General features: G+C 51.2%; 1 protein-coding gene and 1 long non-coding RNA gene across 16 annotated transcripts in view; both read right to left on the bottom strand.

Annotated features, from left to right (window-relative positions):
• Window positions 1-7,592: 7,592 nt before the first annotated feature.
• LOC106993621 (uncharacterized) lies at window positions 7,593-13,802 on the bottom strand. Its single transcript, XR_013404866.1, has 3 exons — window positions 13,698-13,802; window positions 10,530-11,810; window positions 7,593-8,879 (listed from the first exon to the last, which is right to left on the bottom strand). It is a non-coding gene; the product is annotated as an uncharacterized LOC106993621 (long non-coding RNA).
• A 5,422-nt stretch (window positions 13,803-19,224) lies between these two features.
• CDK5RAP2 (CDK5 regulatory subunit associated protein 2) overlaps window positions 19,225-23,116 on the bottom strand; it is a 191,452-nt gene continuing 187,560 nt past the window's right edge. For all 15 annotated transcript variants that reach the window (XR_013405629.1, XM_015116954.3, XM_028834907.2 and 12 more), the window contains 2 exons: window positions 20,091-20,137; window positions 19,225-19,642 (listed from right to left, as the gene is read on the bottom strand). Coding sequence is in view for 14 of the 15 variants with exons in the window: in XM_015116954.3 (XP_014972440.3) it covers window positions 19,586-19,642; window positions 20,091-20,137 (104 nt within the window). In the remaining variant the exon portion in view is untranslated. The remainder of the gene's footprint in view (window positions 19,643-20,090; window positions 20,138-23,116) is intronic.

Here is a 23,116-nt window from a genome sequence, read left to right as displayed (position 1 = left end):
AATCTTCTAGGAAGAAGAGGAGTTCACCAGCAAGGAACTCCAGGAAAAGGTGTTAGAACCACAGCCCAAGTGGTGACCCTAAGGCTTTCAGGATCAGGCCACCAACGGTTTTCAGTGGCCAGAACATCTCCTGGTAGAGTGATGGTCACAAGGGATGTGGCCAAAACTCGACATTTGGACGGCCAGCCAAAAGTCCAAATCCTGCTAGGAGCTATGCAACTTGGACAAACTTCTTAGCATCTCTGATCTTAGCCTTCTTGTTACCAAAATAGAGATAATACTATCTACCCCCATGGTGTTGTTGAGATGGTGAAATAAATTAGGAAAAGGTACTTTATAAACCATCTGGGGTTTATTTTTTATGATGATTAGTTCAGTTCCTTGGTCAAACTACTTCTGTTCTCTGACCACAGATTGCATCTTACCTAATTCTGCGCAACCACCCCACAGATATATGCCATAATGCCCAAGTGGTGAGGGTGAGGGAGTGTGAATGACTCACTGCAGCCCCTTCCAATCACTGGAAAGAAAACAACTGCCCCAGGGATCACGGGTCACTCAGCTAAAATTGTCACCATGTTCGCCTCCTGCTTCTCCCTCTTCTTCCTCATAGGTATTTGCTCTTCTGGTCCTTTCTCCCTTTATTATTTTGCACTTATAAATGCCATCCTCAGCCGGGTGCTGCGGCTCACACCTGTAATCCCAGCACTTTGGGAGGCCGAGGTGGGCAGATCACGAGATCAGGAGTTCGAGACCAGCCTGGCCAACATAGTGAAACTCCATCTCCAATAAAAATACAACAACAAAAAAATTAGCCAGGCATGGTGGCGGGTGCCTGTAATCTCAGCTACTCAGGAGGCTGAGGCAGGAGAATTGCTTGAATCTGGGAGACGGAGGTTGCAGTGAGCCGAGGTCGCACGACTGCACACCAGACCCGGCAACAGTGAGAGACTCCATCTCAAAAATCAAAAGAAAAGAAAATTTAAAAATAAATAAATAAATGCCATCCTCATGCAGAAACAGGGGATTTTTGAGGGAGCAGGGTATGATTCAGGTGGTCTGTGCCTCTGGATATGGTAAGAAAAACCACCGTGGAAGGAATAGTAATGGCTTTCCACTAAGATAGTGTCACTTACGAATTAAGTGGTGTCAGGCTCCTTTTGTAAATTTTTATGGGTTTTATTTTTTCTTATTGTAAAAGTAATATTGTTTTTATAATATTTTTATTGCAAGTAATATAGGTAATATTGTTTATTGCAGCAAACACAGAAAGATAAAGAAGGAAATAAGTCACCCGCAATCCCACAGCCCAGATTTAAACCCGGTTAACATGTTGGTGGACTCTGTTCCATTCAGTTTTACTAACACCCCTGAAATCATATCACATATTGCATCCTGCTTTCTCCACTCAACATTATATTATCAGCATATCTCCATTTCATTAAAAATTCTAAAGTTTTTTTTGGTCAGCATCATACTCCAGGGTACCAAAATCTATTTAGTCAAGCAACTATTATTGAATATTTTAGGTACTTCTAGTTTTTCACTACTGATCACTCAGCATAAATGTTTTCATCAGTTCAGTAAGAGGCTTTAACCATTTGTATGCATTGTCATAGCTGGTACATTTAGCCTTGCTGCTCTCTTGGTTCACAGTAACACATCCAGGATGCCAGGTGGCCAGTCCCAAGGGTGCCAACACCACCCACACACGAGACAGTCCCCCTTACCCAAAGGCGAGGTTGTTTTCCAGACCTCCTTGCCCTTCCTCGCTTCCTCGCCTCACTGAAGGCCGTGCCAGTTCTCCCTGATAGATCTCCCCCAAGTTGTGTGTCTCTGGCAGTAGAAGCTGTGGTCTCTGCTCTGTTCTCCTAAAAGTCTCTGGGTTCCTTATGCAAATAATTCCCCTCCCTCTCAGCTCACAGTTCCAGAAGATAAACGTGTAGTTCTCTAAATCCCCCCCAAATCAGGTCTTCCACTCTAACCTAAGTAATAGGTGCCTACTGATTCTGCATAACTGAGCCACTCCCACCATCTGTCTTCCCTACAAGGGAAAAGGGCACCAGAGGAGGTTAGAGGGCCAGGGGGGACCAGCCAGAAAGATCCTGGAGGGAGTGTCCCACCCTACAGGTCAGGAGATGAAGCTCACACTGGGGGAAGGGTGGCATGGCTCCACATTCACGCATTTTCTCACGATCTGTGCCCCTGTCCCACAGAACATATCCACCACATCTGGTTATTCCAGGGTCTGAGCTAGGAAAGAGGGAGCCTGGGCTCTAATTGCAGCTCTGCCAGTAGTGCACTTTGTGATGCTGGGCAAGTACCTTTCTCTCTCTGGGCTGTCAGGAGGGGAAGGGTGACCAAAGGATCCTCAAAGGCCCTCCAGGGTCTGTTGCCTGAGCTGGAGCCCCACAAAGAATATTCTATCTGCAAGAACATGTGGTGAAGGGCGGCAGCCTGCTTCCCAGGGTCTCCCCAAGGCAGGGGCCGCACTGAGGGATACACCCACTTCTTCCTCCTCAGCCTTTCCATCAAGGGCCCTAGGGCATGAGGCTCACAAAGCACCTTGGAAAGCAGTAGGCTTGAGGCCAAAAGGCGAGGTGGAGACAGCTATCTCAGTGACCTCCCACAAACAATGGGAATAATGGTCACAGGGCTGTTGCGGGACTTGCATGAGATGACAGAAGAGGTAAAAATTTCAAGGAGTGAATGCTTCTTGTCAGGAAGACCCAGGAGCCAGCTCAAAGGGGCTCCTGCTGGCCAACCTTAGACAATGTGGGCATCAATATAAGGAATGATAGTCATGGATTATAACTCACAGACTCAGATAAAACTGTGAGTCTGTACAGATGGAAATAAGTGAATTAATTGAAAAGTTAAATTGAAAGTTTGATGTAAAAGGGGATATTGTCGTAGTTTCAAAGCACCTCCACAAAATAATCACTAATTACAAAGGTAAAAGAAGTAACAGACACCATCTACATCAAGTGATCAAAATGAACACCGTAGTAATGCAACATATCCAAACTCACACCACCTGGTAGAAGGTAGTGAGACGAGGTATGGCTTCTGGGATACGCTTCCTCAGAAGCGTGACCTGGATCTGATCGTGAGGAACCATCAGGCAAACCCAGATGAAGGGACATTCCGGAAACTAATGGCAAAAATGTCAAGGTCCTGAAAGTTTAGAAAAGAGTGAGGAACTGTTCCGGGTTGAAGGAGCCTAGAGACGGCTATGTGCAACGCTCATGATGCTGATCCCAGAAAGAGCGAGGAACTGTTTCAGGCTGAAGGAGACTAGAGACATGATGGCTGGATGCAACACATGTGATACTGATCCCGGAAACAGTGAGGAACTGTTCCAGGCTGAAGGAGACTAGAGACATGATGGCTGGGTACAACACACATGATACTGATCCCGGATCCTTGGGCTGTGAAGAACAATTATTGGGATGTTTGGGGAAACCTGGGTGGAGTCTGAATTAGACAGTAGTAATGTATCAATGTGAATGCTCCGATGGCAATGGTTGCTGTGTAGGCAGCCTTTGAGACGGCCCCCAGTGAACCTCACCCCCTGTATTCACTCCCTTGACTGAGAATATGGCAGAAGAAATGGGGAGTCACTTCCAAGAGTAGGTTCCAAAAAGACTGTGGTCTTTTTGACTGCTATACTGTGGAAAGCCCTAAGAGGTTTTCCCATCATGGTGGTGAACAGAGGCCCTCAGCCCAACAGCCCAACAGCCCAACAGCCCAGGAGGAACTGAAGCCTCCTAATGACCGGCTCAGTAGCTTGGACGTGGGTCCTTCAGACTCAGTCAGGTCAGAACGACTGCAGCCCGGGCCGACAGTGTGACCGCATCTCATGGGAGTCCCCCAGCCACTGGCTAAGTTGTGCCTGCGAAACAATCAATGCTCTTTATTTTGGGCTGCTAACTTTGGGGGTCATTTGTTACACAGCAATAGGTAACTAATACAGTTACCCATTATCATATGATTATGTAGGAGAATGTCCATATTTGTATGAAAGACACACTATTCAGGTGTACTGAGGTATCAGATGGTGCATAATTCTCAAATGGTTCAGGAATAGAAAGTTTTTTTTACCATATCTGCAACTTTTCTGTACGTCTAGGATTGTTTCAAAATTAAGACATCTATTGTAAAAAGAAGCCATGTGCCCTAGGGACATGAAGGAAAGGAACTCTGTTCTGGAAAGTCACCACTCAGGGTACAAAAGAGTAGACGTAATGGTGGGACTTCAGACATTGTGGTCTCTTTCTAAAATACAAACCACCCTCCTGCCTTAGACCCTCCAATGACTCCTGCTATCCTCAGGATAAAGCCCAACTTCATGAGCCTGGCATTCAAGGCTACCAGGCCCTCCCCATGGACGGCACCCAGCCTGCCTTGTGTGTTCCCTCTAACACTTCACGTTCCAGACAGTGCCCATGCAAGCAGCTCCCAGAGGCCATGCTGTTTCTCCCCTTTGTGTTTTGCTCTGCCTCGAATGCCCCACTCCCCTTCTTTCCTAGACAATCCCTAATCAACCTCTGAGACTCCCCTTAGGAGCCACCTCCTCCACATCCCATGTATCACCAACCACCTCTCCTTCCCCAGTCACAGCACAACAAGTAGCACATGTAAGAAGGGTCCATCTCCTCCATCTGACTGTGAGCCCAGCAAGGGCCAAAGCCCTATCCAGTTCCCCATAGGCACTCAGCACCCAGCCAGCCCCAGCAGAGCACACAGTAGGTGCTCAGTTTTAAGAGTCCACAGCCTGACCACGGCATGGTTAGGAGTGGGAGGCCCATAGTCACACTCCACGGGACCACCTGCTCCAAAACTCAGAGCAGCGCAGCCTGGAGTCAGTGCTGGGGGCCCCGGACACAAGTCCCCAGAACTAGCCTCCCTGCCATGGGCCCTTAGACCCGGCACTGCCTTGCAAAAGCCCCTGGGGATTTCAGGCCCTGCAAAGGAGCAATTTGTACTTCAGGCTCGCTAATGAATCCCTGAACGAAGGAATTAATTACTGTCTGTCAAAATTAGACTTCTCCCTTCCTTTGAGATGCATCTTCTTTTTATTCTTAATTAATTTTTAAAATTACGACGTCAGTGCAAAGTGTAATTTATTTTACTTTTAGCGTTATTTCTCTGATAAGCAATTTCATTTTATGCCAGGCACCCTCCTCGGCGCCACTTTGTCACGTCAGCTCCCACTTCGAGGGGCTGTGGCAGACCTCCCAGAGCAGGCATCGGAGGCCTCAGATGAGCTGCTCCCCCTCCTGGGCCTTGGTCTCCCCGCTGAGAAATGAATGCATGGCACTAACCAGCTTCCGAGGGCCCTTCTGGGCTCACAACCCACTGTTCCACCAGCTTATCCCTCCCTCCGTCGCAGGATCTATGTGAGGCCTGTGACCTCATGAATGCACAGCCCTCGAGCATGTATCAAGTGCTTCTGCACTTTTCATAGCACGGATCCCTCCACAAAAACCCTTTTAAAGCCAAGCCTGTCTTCCCCATTTACAAGTGAGGAAACTGAGGCTCACAGAAGAGAAATTGCTAGGACATATTGGAAAAAATTCTCCCAACCCAGGCTCTGACTCTAGATCTTCACCCTGGTACTTAGATGGGGTCTGTTGCAAATGGTGACTTGGAGGCCTCTGGTAAGACCCAGATGCTGCCTGGACAGGTCCTACATGACAGCATTTGAGACTGCCCAGTGCTCTGGTAAATGTCTCCCCGCTCCCACCCTTGTATGGGGATCTGCTGCCCTTAACTCAGCTCCCCAGACTCTACCCTAGCCAGGAGTCCAAATGAGAGGTGCTTGCTTCACCCAGGACCCTACTCTCAGCCACGAGGGTGCTTCCTGAGTAGGCTCACAACTCGGTTTGAGCCAACTGGCTCCTTCCCTGGGACTGTTCTCACAGCTGCAGGCAGAGAGTATTTTCCTCTCTGGTTACGAAGCTGAGAAGGTGCGAGCATGGGCCGAGCCTGGTGGCTCATACCTGTAATCCCAACACTTTTGGGAGGTGGGTGAATTCCTTGAGCTCAGGCGTTCAAGACCAGCCTGGGCAACATGGTGAAACCCCGTCTCTACAAAAAAATTCCGAAAAAAAGGCTGAGCAAGCGGGGCACGCCTGTAGTCCCTGCTACTTGGGAGGCTGAGGTGGGTGGATCGCTTGAGCCCAGGAGGTGGAGGTTGCAGTGAGCTGAGATCGTGCCACTGCACTCCAGCCTGGGTGATAGAGGGAGACCCTGTTACAAAAAAATAAAAATAAAAATAAAAAAGAAGAAGAAGACGACAGTGTGAGCATGGATGCTGCTCCACTAGTGTGGCCCCCACTCCCAGCCTACCTAAGAGAGATGTGAGTCGCCCACAGAGGCACGGAGCGGCATGGAGAGATCCTGCTTCCAGCCCCTTCTGAGGCTGCTCCACTCTTGCCCCTCCCAGTTGGTTACACGAGACACTTAAAGCCCCTTTATGGTCTAACTTCCTTTGAATGAGGTTTCTGTCACTTGTTACCCAAAAGTTCCAAGTGGTACGATTGGGCTCATAGAGCTGGGAGAAAGGAGGGGCTCAGCCTGATGTGGCGGGAACTGTCTCCAGTGGATTGATGCTAAGCCCGGGGGGTGAAGGGGCTAGAAGTGGATGTTCTGCAACCTGGAGATGACTTGTCCCTGCCTCACCCCAGGATGATGAAGCCCTCAGGCTCAGGCCCCACTCCCCATCCGGGCCCATCTCCCACCCTGCCATCTTTCACGCACAGCCTCACCACAGCACCCCGTTATGTCTCATGGGAATGGGATCTCACCATGCTTCTCCTTGCCTCCATGCTTTTGCATACTGGGACCAGGCCAGCCCCTCCTACCACCACCTGCCTACTTGTTACAGACCACACCTCCTCTGGAAGACCCTTCTGGCCACCCCAGAAAGAGTGACTCACCACTCTTTGGTCTGCCGTGGCAGTCAGCCTATTGCTGCTCATAGCACCTGAGCTGGAATTATCAGTGCATGCTGGTCCTCTAGGATGCTGTGAGCTATTTAAGGACCACATATCAGCCTCCCCAGTGCTCAGCACAGGGAGAGTGTCACTCATCAACAAGTATCTACTGAGCGCCAGACACCATTCTAGGTGAGCAACATAGAGGAGTCCCTGCCCTCATGGAGTTTATAGTCTATGGTGGGAAAACATGACCAAGGATAAGCATAACACATACAAAAATCACACAGCACGAAGCCAGCTAAGTGGCATCAGGTACACAGGGGCAGGTTGGGATTATGAATAGGGGCAGAAGGTCAGTGTAGTCCTGACTGAGATGGTGACATCAAGGAGGTGAGAGACTAGGCCATGCGGATGTCTGCAGAAAGAGGATTCCAGCAGAGAGAGCGGCCGGTCTTTGAGGCAAAGCATGTCGGGTGTGCTTAGGGAAAAGCAAGGGAGCCCCACGGCTGGTCTGGAGGGAGCGGAGAAGGAGGGGAGAAGGGCTGGTGGCCCCTGAGAAAGGCAGGTCTATTTGGTTAAGAAGCTCAAGAAGTACTTGTTGAACAAATTGAATTGAAATTTGAAAAGATTCTTGTAGTCTAGATAGCAAAAACTACATGAATAATGAAAATGGGGGAACGCCAGTGAAATTTCATGGCTATATGATCAGAGCACAACTAGCGGGAGGACATCTGGGGAGTTCTGAGAAGCAGTGTCTCCAGCCAGGACGCGGGACTCATGTCCATCTTGGGCTGGCAGAGCAGGGAGCAGGAGCACAGGCAGCAGAGGCTGCATTCATTTCCTAGGGCTGCTGGAACAAAGCACCGCACACTCAGCAGCTTGGAACAACGGAAGTCTACTCTCTTGCAGTTCTGGAGGGCAGAGGTCTGAAACCCAGGTGTCAGCAGGGCCGTGCTCCGTCTGAGGCTCGGGGTGGAATCTGTGCCTGCCTCGTGGCTTGTTGTCACGTGGCCATCTTCTCGCTATGTCTGTGTCTTCACATGGTGCCCTTCTCCCCTGTCTCTCCCGTTTCTTACAAGGACACCGGCCATACTGGACCGAGGTCCACCCTGCTCCAGTAAGACCTCATCTTAACTAATGACATCAGCAATGACCCCATTTTCAAACAAGGTTACATTCTGAGGTACTAGGGGTTAGGACTTCAACATGTCTTTTGGGGGGACACAATTCAATCCATACCAGAGGCTTAACCTCCCAGGGACCCAATGGGTGACTCTGGTGCTCCACTGGGCCTCTCTGGGCCTCGGTCTGTCACCTTGTAAGACCAAGAGGCTGACATGTCATCCCTCAGGCACGCAGCTTGCGTCTCTCCAGCTCTTTTTGAAGAAACTTCTCTCCTCTTCTCACTGCACTCCCTCTGATCTCCAGCACAGCAGCGTGGGGACAGACGCTCAGATGATTCCTAACTGTATCTTCACCATAAAACAAATATTTTGAAAAGCTTTTTGATGTCACTTTAATGGAGTGTGGAAAACACTGTTCAACCCCCCGCATTTTTAATTTCATCCTTTTTGCTATTTTTTCTCTTTTAAAGCTTGTGTTTGCTTTCATGTTACACGTTATTTATTTAGTTGCTTGTCAATTAGTGTCTATTCTCCAAGCGACAAGCACATTAGCAGCTGCAGAGATCGGAATTAAAATTCGCGGCCCAGTTGGTGCTACAGTAGCTGGGCCTGCCCGACTGAGAAAATAGCACCTCTTTGTCATTTCAAAAGATGACCTTCTTCTCGCTTCTTCCTGTTTCTGGCTTCAGATTTAATTCCTACTGACTCCTCCGTGGTCACTGCATGGACGTGATGGCTTTGAGATGGATTTTTTTCAAATGCACAAAGGAAGATGTGGGCTCCCGTTAACAGCGGCCTTTGATGATGGTTACTGTAAAACAGGAGTCAGCTGGATTTGAATAACACGCTCTGAATTGCCAGCCTGGGGATCCTAACTCAGCCAGCCTAATATTCCACGCCTCCCCTCAGCAGTTCAGCAAACATTTAGTGAGGTGACATGACGTAGTAGAAACAGTCAAACAGACCTAGCTCCACTATCAGCTCCTCGATTTACTGGGGACATGACTCTAAGCAAGTGCATTAACCTCACTGAGCTTTATTTAATCTTCTGAAAAATGGGAGAATTAAACCCAGCCGCACAGGGATGTAAGAACTGAGACTGTGTGTAGAGCTTTGCAATCCGAGCTTCCATGTCTGATTCCTCCAGTGAACCAGAGGCATTTGCTTACATGGGTTAATCTCAAGGCCAGCAGGACTTTGGAGAAAAAGACAGATGATGCCAAGGCTCCATGGCTCTGGGGTGGAGACAGAAGGAGACTGTCCCCAGCCCAGCTCAGGCCTAAATCTGACTGCCGTTCACTTCAAGGCTGCAGGTAGAAGGCAGAGAAACTGTGATAACCCAGCCCAAGCAGGTTGACTTCAGAACCCAACGGCAAGGCAGGCAACCTGAGAGAGCAGTATTTTCTCATTTTCTGTTCTCAACATGCTACTGCACAGATCCAGGCAATGGAGGTATTGGGATGACTTTTCTCTGATCACATCCCCTTTCCACTAGGATCCCCTGTCCTGCCCCGCCCAGTTAGATCCTAATACCAGCTCCCCTCTATCACCCTCCCCTGCCCCGCACTCCAGCCCTTTTTGCCATAACACATTTCCCCTCTAACAGAGGAGACAATGGGCTTGTTTATTACGGGCGTCCACAGCTAGAATCTAAGCAGAGGTCTTTATTTTGTCCCAAGGGCCTGGGACAGTTCCTACTCTATAAATATTTGTGGAAAGATGACAACCGCAGGTGATGGGGCCTGACTTAGGGCAGGGCGGGGAGATGCAGTGAGGAGCACAAACCGGAGCGACGTTCAGGAGGAAGACGTTCTTAACTCACTCTGTGCAGCAGGGGCCTCAGGGGCTCTTTTCAAAAACAGGAAGCCCTGCACCTTGCCACAGACTCATCACACCACAGTCTGTGGGACCAGGGTTCTAATCCTCATGCTGACAAGTCCCTGGTAATTCCAACTCAGACAGAGTTGAGAACAGCCAGGGTTCTCAATGCAACTGTGATGGAGAGATGCAGGTTGAGAAGACACGAGTGCCGATCCCAGCTCTGCCTCCAACTCACAGTGTGATCTCGGGCAAGCACTTGCCACACTCAGGGACTCATTTTTCCCATCTGGACCAGGAAGGGGTTGAGGCACTGGTTTTCATGAGGTGTCCCTTGAAGCCCTACTGTTTGATAGAGGGACCTCAGAGTGGGGGTGAGGCTTAGTGGGCTCCCAAGCACTCAGGACCCTGGGGGCCCCATCTTTGCTTGCCCTAGAGCTGACCCACCTGCTTTGTGTATTGGGGTTCCACATAAGATTTCTTTTTGAACAAAGGGTTCCGATTCACAGGTGTTTGGGAACCACAGGCTGGACACTGGCTGGGACTTGGGAGATGCTGGCATTACCAGCTCTGGGCTCAGGGCTTCACCTTCCCCATCTGTCTAATGTGGGGTGGACCCAATCACCCCGAAGTGCCTTCTCACCTGGGAAGTTGGGGTATTCCAGTTTCATGGTAGCAGGAGCGTTGCGAGGAAGAAAGAGAACTGGGTGAAGACAGGAGACAGTGTCTGCAGACGGACAATTACCATCACACAATATAACACTCTAATGGCAGAGTCTTTTATATGAGAATAGACATTATGGAGCACAGTTCCATCAAATGAATATAATAGACTTGTTTTATATTACAATGCACACTGTAATTACACATTTCAATAATTCCTTCAATACATTACATAGAAGCATTCTGAAGTAATGGAGTCCTGGAACCACATATAATAACACGCCTAAAGGGAGACCCTGTAGGTGGTGACAGGCCTCCCAGCTGGCAGAGAGAAGCACGACCTCCTCCAGCCCTGGGCCACGTGGCTTCTCACTGTAATCTCTGGAGACTCTCTGGAGGAAGTGCTTGGTCCAAGCACTTGCCAATTGAGAAGAAATCCCTTCTACAACATCATCAACAGCTAGCAGGCAGCCTCTGTCACATATCTCCAGGGATGGGGAGCTCACTACCACACAGGTTATCTATTCAGTGGCCCCTGTCATTAAGAAATTACACACTACAAGGCTGGGCACGATGGCTCATGCCTGTAATCCCAGCACTTTGGGAGGCTGAGGTGGGTGAATTACCTGAGGTCAGGAGTTCAAGACCAGCCTGACTAACGTGGAGAAACCCATCTCTACTAAAAATACAAAATTAGCCAGGCACGGTGGCCCATGCCTGTAATCCCAGCTACTTGGGAGGCTGGGGCAGGAGAATCGCTTGAACCCGGGAGGTGGAGGTTGCGATAAGCCAAGATCGTGCCATTGCACTGCAGCCTGGGCAACAAGAGCGAAACTCTGTCTCAAAAAAAAAAAAAGAAAGAAAGAAAGAAAGAAAGAAATTACACACTACAAGCATATGCATATCATCTCTAAATTCATATGATCATACTTGTACTGACTGAGGCATGAGATTCATTTACTACTGCTGTCATAGCAAATTAGCACAAACTTTGTGGCTTAAAACAACACATTTATTATCATCTTACAGTTTCATAGGGAGAAGTCTGACACGGGTCTCACTGGGTTAAAATCAAGGAGTAGTCAGGACTGTGCTCTTTTTCTGGGGCCTTTAGGGGAGAATCTGTTTCCTGCGTTTTCCATCTTCCCAAAGTCACTTATGTTCCTTGACTCGTGGCCCCTCCCTCTGCCTTCAGCCACTCTCTGACGCTTTCCCTGGTGTCACATCTCTCTCTGGCCACAGCTAGGAAAAGTTCTTCTCCCTTAAGGAATCATGGAATTAGAGTGGACCTACCTGGATAATCCAGAAAGATCTCCCATCTCAAGGTCTTTAACTTTAATTACCTCTGTAAATTCCCTTTTGTCATATAAAGTAACATATTCACAGGTTCCAAGATTAGAGTATGGACATCTTTAGGGGCTGTCGTTCTGCCTACCATAGGCGCTATTTCATCATTGCAATACCTAACATATTGTGACTTCCTCTTCATCTGTACAAAGGACATCATAATGAGGGGAGGGCAGGGGGCGGGAGGGGAGAGGAGGGGAGGGCAGGGGACGGGAGGGGAGAGGAGGGGAGAGGAGAGAGGAAGGAAGCAGAATCCGCTGGGCTGGGAAGAGGACAGGATGGCCTGTTGCAGAGCCTGGAGGAGCTCTGAACTCAAAGACAGGGAACTCTCAAGGGAGGAGGAGACCTGGGTAGAAAACAGGAGGTTGTTACCCCCACCTTAAAGGTGAGGCTGGAAACTGAGGCTCGGAGAGTTCAAATCATCTCTGTTTCTGTGGCACAGGCCCTTGCTAGGCAGCTGCTTGGACCACTGTCCTGTATCCAGACAGGGGCTGCGTGCGGCTGGGTCACTGGCTCACTCTAGGGGTGGGGCCCAGAGACTGCACCTAAAACAGGAGTCCCAGGTAGTCCCCGGGGAGGCCACCCCCATGGCCCCATCTGAGTAGGAGGCCGGCTTTCTTTCTTGCCATCAGCCTTCCTGCAACAGCAGCAAGAAGAGAGTGGGCTTCTGTGTCCTCACAGACATGGGGCTCACTGCCTGGGAGATGACCAAGTTCCTCACCCCCTCCCCTGACTGGCCTCCCCCATCTAGAGTTTTTTTTCTGCCTCCTCCCAGGGCTTTCTCTTTCATCGCTGGAACAATCACCATTGTTTTCCCAATGCCACACACACAGAAAAAAGAAAAAAAAAAAGAGGCCCAAATCTACAGTACCTCGTATCCAACCTCCTGTTTCATGTCCCGGCCACACTCCACTACCATGGGTCCCTCAGTGGCCTCCACGCCTTTGCACAGGCTGTTTCCTCCCCTATCCCAACCCTGTAGATTCTGCCCACCTTGAAAGATGCAGTTGGCATTCCATACTGTTCCATACTCTCCGTACTGTTCTCTCCCTGTGGAGATGCCCACACCATTGGCTGGGCCAGAAACCTGCAGTATGGACCCTCTCCTCCTCACCCCCACCGCCAGGGCGTGCACACACACTCACACTCACACACACTCACACACACACACACTCACTGACACACACTCACACACACACACACACTCACACACACACTCACACACACTCACACACTCACACACACACTCACACACTCACACACACACACACACTCACACACTCACACACACACTCACACACACACTCACACTCACACACACACACTCACACTCACTCTCACACACACACACTCACACTCACACACACTCACACACACACACTCACACTCACACACACTCACACACACACACACTCACACACACACACACAGACATACACACACACAGACACACACACACTCAGACATATACACACACACAGACACACTCACACACACACATATACACACAGACACACACACACACACATACACACACACACACACATACACACACACACACACAGACATACACACACACAGACACACACACATACACACACACAGACACACACACACAGACATACACACACGGGTCCCCAGGTCCTCATAAGTGTCCCAAATCCACCCTGTCTCTCTGTTCCCGGCCCCTGACCAGGTGAGAACCCTCCAGCCTGCACCCTGGACACTCGGCAACGTCCCTCCACCCCTTCCCAGACAAAAACCTACCCGTGCCTCCCCTGCTGCTCCCGATGACACCCACCCGCCTCAAGCTGCCACTGGAGGCACTTCCCATGCTGCTGACTGACTCTAGCCAGGCCAATGCACCACTCACAGACCCTAGTCCCTGCTGTTTCCTCTGCCTGGGAGCCCCAGCCCCACCCCTTCTCCGCCCCACAATTCCCAGTTGGCCTTTACTGCTCGCCCAGGGTCACCCCAGGACACCTCCCCTGCTCATTTCCAGGGCCCAGTAGGAGCCCATTTTCTGGGTGTCCATGGCCCCCTGTGACCATTTATCATGACCACGGATCACCTGTGTGCTGGCCTGTCTCCCACGCTTGACTGGGAGTGCCTCGGGCGCCCGCCGGACTCTGGCAGCTCTGGGAGCTCTGGGCTTGGGTAGGTGCCAGCAGATGCTGAGTGTGTAACTGAGACTGTCTACAAATACCTTCCTATGCTGAGTGTCTACACCCCGCCCACCTGTGTCTCCCTCTCACACCCACTCCACACTCTCCAGGTGGGCTCCCAGCCTCTGGCTTCCACCACAAAGGAGCCCCGGGCCCGGTCACTCTCTGTCTGTGGCCGCCGACCCCACCATCGTTTTGGATAAAGATGAGGGCGAGGCCAGGGCGACCTCGTCCTCTTTCTTCCCTGTGTCTGCCCATACCATCGGCCAGTGTCACACACGAGCTGGGACCACATGCTGTTCTGTTTGGAACGAGAAAGTGGCATTAACACAAACAGAGGATCGTTTTAGACCTGAAAACATGTAATTAAGCTCTCCCGTGAATGCCTGTTAACAAGGACGTGCTTTTGCATTTGAGAGAGGCGCGTCGGGGAGGGCGCTTGGCAACCACCGTGCACTTAGTCCCATTGTGATCCAGTTGGAGGGGTGAGCCCTGCCCAGTGCTGCCCTCTCCAGTCAGGCAGGGCCGGCGGCTTCCCAGGGAATGGGGTCAACAGGAAAAGAGGGGACCTGGGCAACCCTGAGGACAAAGAGGTCTAAAAGGATGAGTCAGAAGCAACTCCAACTGCCTACCTCCCAGCAAGGATGAGGCCTCTCTGGGCCTCACCAGGAGCAGGGCTGGGCTTTGGATCACTGGCAGGAACCGCCTGAGTGGGCTGCAAGTGGAAGCAGACGCTGCCAGTGTCAGCTGCACTCCAGCCTGGCCAGCCGCCTGGGCACTGGCCATACTGAACTGGCCATTCGCACGCAGCGGCAGGGAGCTGGGCTCTGAAGCCTGTGGGCCTCCATCTGAAGCCTTGTGATCTTGGGGGGTCACTCCGTGCCCCAGTCCTTCATATGAAAAAAGCAGTCCCTCCCACCCAGGGCTGTTATGATGACTGCCTATGACGATGTTCCAAAGACAGCCAGGCTCCGAGGACCCCAGGATCCCAGGACCCCAGGTCTAAGCAAATGTTCCCTATTCACTATATTACTTGTCTCTTCTCCCAACCAAGTTCCTCCAGAGTTCCTCCAGAAGAAGGTGGGAGAAGCTCTGGCAATGTTTGCTGAGTGAATATATTTGCTGGCCCCGTCCCAGGCAGCGGGGCTGGTGTGGTGAGCAAACCACATGAGGTCTGTGTTTTCACGGAGCTTCAGGTCAATGACAGGGAGAGGAAGAACCCAAAGTCACACAGCGGCCAAGTGCCAGTGAAGGGGGATAATCACCCTCTGACCATGCAGAATAGCGGCTCCTGATCCGGAAGCCATCTCCGACTAGCAGGAGAAGCCAGGGTGAGAGCATGCTAGGCAGCGGGCAGCATGTGCAAAGGTCCTGTGGACAGAGACGAAAGCCCTAAGAGACTGGAGCACAGGGAGCCAAGAGGGCGGACAGGGGGACTCAGGGAACTGAGGGCTTGCTGACCACACTAGGTGTGGTGAGAGGCATCCTCTAACATTTTAAACAAGGGGGATAATATGATTTGCTTTGCCTTTTAAAGAATCACTCTAGCTGTGGTATGGTGGACATTTGGCGGGGGGTGGATGTGGGAGGCCAACTGAAAAGCTATTACACTAAGCTGTCCAGGGGAGAGCTGATGGTCACTTGGACTGAGGTGGCAGTGGAGATGAATGAACCGATGGCCTTGGGAGATACAAGTGGAGTGGCCCTGATCATGGATGGGATATGGAGGGTGAGGAAGAAGGAGGTGCAAGGATGTCTCTAGCATGTGCTGCTGGCCAGAGGCAGATCCTTCACTGAGGTGAACGGATGAACCCCAGCAATTTGGCCATGTCTGGGTCTCACAGTTAGCCATTGTATATCTTTCTACATCTCATAATTTTTGCGAATAAGGAAACTGAGGCTTGGTTCCAGTAGAAGGCTCCACCTGGGGGGCCTGGTTCTCTGGATCTGCTCACCCCCACCCCACCTGGCGCCCATCTGTGGCAAGAGGTAAACAGGTCTAGCCCCTGAGGCACAGTCCTGGGCTTCTCAGGAGATGGGATGAGTAATTTTGATAATTGCATTTTTGAGTTAGCCCTAAAATATGGCCAAGATTGAAGAGGCAATTTGGCAAGGCCAGATCCCCCAGGCAGGTTTCTCGGCTTCCACAATGCCGAGAACTTATTAACAAGATCACTCTTTCTCCCTTCCACCACCCATTTACAAGCAGTTCTCAGGGCTGCTGTGTTGAGGAATTCAATTGTGGGTCTCTGGACCCTGCTCTGGTCATCCAGAGATGTTTTGTTGGAAAGGGTAGAGTGAGAAAATGTTGATTTGTAACAGGGAAATGCTGCAGTTTTTCGAAGAGATGGCATTTAGGGGGAATACTGATAATCCAAGGGACATCAGGTTTTAACAGACTCAGGTTCAAATTCTGGCTACATCTGGTCTTCTCATTTGTAAAATGGGTGAGGTGATGCAGATTACTGAAATGCACAGCGTGGCTACTGCCATCCAGGTGAGCGCCGGTCAGAGGGGCGAGGATTTTACTCTCCAGGACCCTGATAGGGAGGTGGGGAGGTGGGCCTCGGAAGTGAGATCAAAGCACCATTTCCAAGGTAGGGCAAGCAGGGGGCCCTGGGCCTGTCTCCCAATCCTTCTCTCACTATATATTTAGTCCCTGCAGCTGTTTCTCTCAGGTGCAGCTCCTCCAGCACACGTGGTGATTAATTTCACTGACGGGAAATTGAGGCATTTTCTGATTACTGCTTCAAAGCCTCCTGAATTCAGCTGCTGGTAAAATTAACTCACCAGGGACAATGGAGCTTTTTCCAAGGTCCAAATTGTCTTATTTGCAGAGTTTGTTCTTGGCACTAATCCAGCCCAAACAAACCAGGCTGCTCCTCCACCTCCCAGAAGAGGGAGGGCCTTCACTAGCCCAAGGTTGAAAGTATTTTACCTGACTCTAAACTGGGGGATAAAAATGCACTTACTTTTAGATTATTGTGTTCCTGAAAAGCTGTGGGTGACCTGAAGCAAATGGCCAGCTGGACTCCTGGAGCCCCTCCTCTGCAGGTCCTGCTCCCACGTATGCCTGGCTTCACCAACCAGACAGGCCCGGGACGTACCAGAATCCAATGTGGATCTCTCCTCCAATCCCTCCACCTCAAGCCCTTGCCAACGACCAAGTTCAGCTCCCATGGGCTGTGCACTGACCATGTGCCAGGCAAGGTGGGACTCTTCCCCTGTGGGGACATCTGAGCCCAGGTCTGACTTCCAGGCCTTGCCTGAGCTGTATCTACTACACTGTACAACCTACTCGCCTCTTCCCCACTGCCCCCGCAACCACACATGCTTACATTTGTGCACATCTGCCTGGAGGGTAAACGCCCTGATAGCAATAGCTTAAGCATACCCTTAGAACGACCCTGTACGGCACACGCATCTTAATGTTGTTCCAAGTTAGAGAATCGGGGAGCAGCCAACCTGGAGATTTGTTCCTTGTTTGCGAGGAATATCTGAGCCCCCCAGCCCATCTCATGGGACGCGGGCTGTACAGGGGACTGAGGCCCTGAGTTTTGGGTTAAAAGGTTCCCAGGCAGAGGTCCCTGGGGGAAGGTTAAGTGAAAAATGCTACATAAACTGCATGCTGTTTATAAGTGGTGGCGGTTTTCCTGCCCCACCTGGGGCTGTGGGTTGTGTTGTTCAGCCGCTGCCACTGAACCATCTGTTTCTGTATGAAAAGCAGTTCCCCTGTCCAGTCTGCCGCCTCTGGACTGTTCCCTGTATGAAAGCCTCTAATAAAGCCCACATCCCGTTTGCTGGCTCTGTGGGTCTCTTCTCAGGCCTCTTGAACCTGAGCCTTCCCTACTGAGGTTAATAGGGGTTTGGCACAACATAGCCACAGAACTTAAAACAGTACTTTAAACTTGCTTAAGACCAGCCACTGAGGCACTGAAGAGAGTCACCCATTTGTGGAAACGGTCTTGTGCAGCTGCTTCCAAAATTTGAGGCTCCCAACTCTGTAACAGTACTGGGCAAGAGTAACTCTCACTTACAGAAGCGCGAGCGTCGGGACTGGAACCAGGCCTCCGGCTCCACAGCGCCACGCCGACCCGGCGCCTCGGCCCACTCAGCTTCCATTTAGGAAGTCAACTGTTGCGACTGCTTGCAAAAGGCACTCCAGTGATATTATGGCTCAATCCGAGTTTTCACACACTGGTACGTATTCAACCAAGGTATATCTGTGCAAGTATTTCTCAGAAGAGCACAGATGGCAGGAACCCAAGCAGAAAGGGTCCTCACTACCCACCTGCCCCACCCCTCTCTTAATGGATGGGGAGACAGGCAAAGTGGCATAAGGCCACTCCCCGGACTCCCAGCCGAGGCTGCAGCACCCTGCGCTTCCAGTCAGTGCAATCCAGTCTCCTCCCCTCACCATCGTGTCTGGGGAGCTGGGTGCCAGGCCAGGTGCTGGCAATTCCGTGGTCAACACAAGCCTCTGCTCTCCAGGGACTCAGAGGATTCGCACAGTGGTGTGGGGGCTGCGGGAGCAGAGGTGGGGTATCTCACCTAGTATAGGGTCAGGAGAGGCTTCCCCAAGGGCAGAAAAAATACTTCTGAAGGACCATTCAAAGGTAACTAGAAAAAGAAAGGGTGAGAGGAGCATGTCCGAGAGGGCGCAGCCTGGGTTAGGCTGGGGAGAACACTGTTCGGTTTGCCCGGAACACAGAGTGGAGTGGGAGGAGGCGAGATGGGCAAGGAGCCAGAGGTGCCAGCAAGGCTTGTAAACCTTGTTAGGGGCTCGGGCTTGGATCAGAGGGTAGTGGGAAGCCGCTAAAGTGTTTTGGCTGGGGGCATCTTGGTCAGAGGCAGCGATGTGGATGGCTGATGACACACCCCTGTCATCACGGGCACAATGCAAATGCCACATCCCAGCTCTGGGCCTCACTTTGCTCTTTGCTAAATCGGGAATGGCACCACTGCAAGGGCTGCTGTCCAGCAGACTGTGAGATGCTGAGCACACACCAGTGCCCACAGCCACGCTGCACGGAGGTGCTCTTCTCTGGACACCTGAGCGAGCTCAGCAGTGAGCCACGCGACTCGTGGAACCCTGGCCTGTCCCACTTGGGATTTTGGGACCTGGGCTTTGAGGCTCCATACAAAACAACAGAATCGTCAAGGTGAAATGAAATGAATCATTTAATGAGAATCTTCAAACTGCGGCACTGGCTGAGTACTAAGCAAATCCAGGGGAAGACGTGAAGCCCACCAAGGCGCACAGCCTCAGTTCCGGTGCCTGCCCCAGATCTGAAATGCGACATCCAAGAGCTCGAGGCCTTTTTACCACCCGTTTGTGGAGCACCCGCACCTTTCTGACAACAACTCTCAAGCCAACTTTCAGAGAGAAAACATGAAGGGAAAAAAAAAGATTTCCTTTGGCCAGACAGCTCTTTCTTCCTCAATAAATAGGAACCACACTTGAAACAAAGAGACAGCGTGAGCTCAGTGGGGAAGCACAAGCTTTATTGGCTGCAAGTTCTTCTCAGGAGCCTGGTCTGCTGGGACTGCATGTTCCTGGATGGGCTCCCCCGGGCCTAAGCTAGGAAAAGGAAGAAAAAAAAGGAGAATTTTAAGTCCAGTGGAGGTTTCTGAAGTAAGACCCCTGACAGAGGTAAACGCAAGACTGTTATTCTCAAAGTGCTTTCAAAGACATAGTTTAGTCAGTAAATATTTACCGAATAAAATGACGATGAGATCATACTGCATTCATTCAAGAAATATTCATCAAATGCCTACTATGTGCCAAGCATTGTTTGCTGAATTTCTTACTGGTAAAAATAGCATACAAATTTAAAACTTAGAACCCCCACTGACGACAGGGCATGATAAAACACAACTTTTCATGCACTGCTGGCAGAAACACACAACTCTCTGAGGAGGACATGTCCCCTGGTTCCCCCTGCACCTTCATTTTTCAAGAGGTCCTTTCTGGCCCTGCACCCCTCCCAACCTTCCACTGGCCTACAGTGAAGACTCAAAGGGCATACCTCCAGGTTTCCTCTGGCCTTCCGAAGGATTTTGTGGGTTACGACCACTGAGGAGAGAGCAAAGAATGCAATGATTAGGGGCACAGATGTCCAGGAGAGCCGTGTGAAAGCCAAGTGCAGGGAGGATAAGCCCCACCCCAAAGGGCTCAGACATGTGGACAACATGAGGTCTGAAGCATCCAGACCAGAGGGAGGTACCAAGGGCCCACCTGACCCATCACACACCCCAGAGCCAAATAATGCTTCAACAACACCTCTTTGAGGCCCCACTAAGCCACCACCTGACAGCGATGCAGAGACTAGAGCACGCTATGCCGGTTCACAGAAGACACCACAGCTCTGCACCGTCACCCGGCTGTCCAGGTATCCCTCAGGCTCACCTCTGTGGGCCAGGGAGGGCAATGGCACTGGGAGGGTAGAGGCCTGGGCCTGCCCAGCACTCTTGAGTTTCCTAGGCCCTGTGGGAAGCAGCTGTGGGAAGGGACTGTGCCCTGATCAGGCAGACCCACATAGGAGGGTCTAAGTTCTACAAATCCAGGTTTTTACCCAGCAGCTCTTAGAGCCAGCTCCAAATGGCCTGGAAGAAAATGCCGCGGGCATGCTGCTTCTCCTCTGCCTGCCCTTCAGCTGGTGGAATAGCCCAGCCTGGTTCCCCAGGCAAGTCACATTCTGCCTGGACAGGAGTTGGTTGGGTGGGATGGTTTCAGAGGTCCCTGCCGACGCTGACGCCCGGAGCACCGTACTAGACAGATGCCCTGTGTATCCAAATTCCCAGGAGGGGCGGGCGAGCCCTGGCTTTCAGGTGCAACTGGAAAGGTGGCTCTTCCTTCAGACTTTTTCTTGTCCAACACAAACTCCAGCAGTGGCAAGAATGCCCCTCTTGATCAGAGTTGAGCCTGACAGGGAATCTGTTCTGAACAGGGCTTGGTGAGGGTAAGGAGATCAGCTTACTCCCCATGCTGGAAACACCAAAGGCTTCTGGAGCCGCACCTTTAGCCAACAGTGCCAGAGGCTGTAACAGACTCAACGCCCAGCACACACAGCCCGGCTCCCCAGTGGCTTCTTCAGAATAGGTGTTGTGTGGTGGCCTTGAGAAAATATCGATTTCTTACCACATGAAAATTTCCATCTGGAGGTAATGGAGTTTATGTGCAATCTGTGACACTGGGGACGGGACAGACGGTGTGGACTTTGTTTTTAGCCAAGCAAAACGACTTTCAGAGGTGGCCACTGCCCCTCTACTCCCAACCTGACCTCCTGCTGCAGGGCGAAGTTCTTGACATGGGGCGCTGGATATGTTTGGGGCATCAGTCCTAAATCCTCCGACACTGTGTGCAAATGAGGGCATGTATCTGGATGTCTGCATTTTTCCACAGAGAGACCACAGCTTTCTCCAGATTCACCGAGGGGCCTGAGACCCAGAAAAGATGAAGTATCACAGCTGTGGAGGTTAAAGATGAGTGTGAAAGAGCACTCCATGTCCCTAGAGAACAAAGCTCCTGGCAGAAGAACTAAGGATCACCTGGCTCAAGCTTTGAGGGGACCCCTGCACCTCAACAGCACTGCCGCATTCCAAAGCACAGAAATCCCCGCTGCAAGGAGAAGACCGAGGAACACAGCGACAAAGGACTCGTCCCAAATCTAGACTGGCCCCAGCACAGAGATGGGACTCACACGAGGGTCTGCCCAACTCAGTCCACGGTTCTTCCCACCTCAACAGAGTGCTGGGAAGACCTGAGCTGAACAGTGTTGACCTGGTGACAGGTGGTTCCAACTGTGGCCTCACTGAATACTCCCCCACCCTATGGGGCAGAACTACTGTCCTCACTTTGCAAATGAGGACCTGAGGCTTGGAACTGAGGCACCTGGTTCCAGGTCACATGGCCAGTGAGAGGCCCCAGGGCATCAGGACTCTTAGGGTCCCACTGGGATGCCCTTTCCTTACTTTCCCCTGTAGACTCTGAGAAGGTATGGTGTCAGTTTGACCAGGTAGCAGTCAGCCCTGGCATTTGCCCTTCCCCATCACCATGAGGGGATGGAGGAAGAGGAGGTGCTATGCCAACTTTCACCTAGTCCCCTTCACAGAGCAGGTCTGTGAAGTCCGCGGGGCTTGGAGAATTTCCCAGGACCTGGCTCCTTGGGATGAGCTGCAGAGCCTGGCACAGGAGGAGCTGCAGGCCCGGGCCAGCCACCAGCTATGCTGCCTGGGGCAAGCCCCTCACCCTGCTCTGGCGGAGCCTGCTCTGTGCCAGGCCTAGGAGATATGGAGACGGGCAACACCAGCTCAGGAGGGGAAGTGCTACGAGACATTTGCGGCTCTTCTTACTATGAATGATTTGCCACCTCCATGCATAGGAATTGGTCTGGCCTAATGGAAAGAAAGAGGAGGGACTGGCTGAGCATCTCCTCTGCCCCCGAGACTGTGCTAAGTACAATACAGTTTAGGTAGCGTTATCATCCTTATTTTACAGATGAGAAAACTGGGGTGCTTTTTATAAAGTTGCTATTGAACCCGGCCCCACTAGTTAGTCTGAGTCCTTTGGAATTCATGTCTCCAGTTAGAGATGAGGAATCTAACGCTTAGGGTTTTAGTCTAATGCAGGTCACATAAGAGAGTGGAGATCTGAACTGTGCTCAATCAATAATTCCATGATCTCTGACCTAGGACACAGGGGACCTGGGTTCTAGTTCTGTCCTTTTGACCGACCACAGCACACAACCCATCCAAACCTACTTCTGCAATTTCCTCACCTGCCAATAGGGTTCGCTACCTGCCCTGTGGCTGTTCAGGTCACAGGCTGCTGAGGAGGAGAGATGCCAGTGCAGAGTTCTGCCTTTTCCTAGACCTGTGCAGAGCATCGCTTCCCCCAGCCCGCTGCGCCAAGAGTCTAACCCAAATATTCCACAGATGCCTTAACATGACCACAGCTGCCCCTGTCTCTCTCCAGGTTCCCCTCTGTGCTCGTTTTCTCTACGAGTGACACAAAACCCTCAACCAGAACCCCACAGACATCCACCACTCTGCC

The sequence above is a fragment of the Macaca mulatta genome, chromosome 15, assembly GCF_049350105.2.
Source record: "Macaca mulatta isolate MMU2019108-1 chromosome 15, T2T-MMU8v2.0, whole genome shotgun sequence".
NCBI lineage: Eukaryota > Metazoa > Chordata > Mammalia > Primates > Cercopithecidae > Macaca > Macaca mulatta.
Note: the sequence above shows the minus strand (reverse complement) of the source record. Positions and strands in the feature narration are given on the sequence as shown.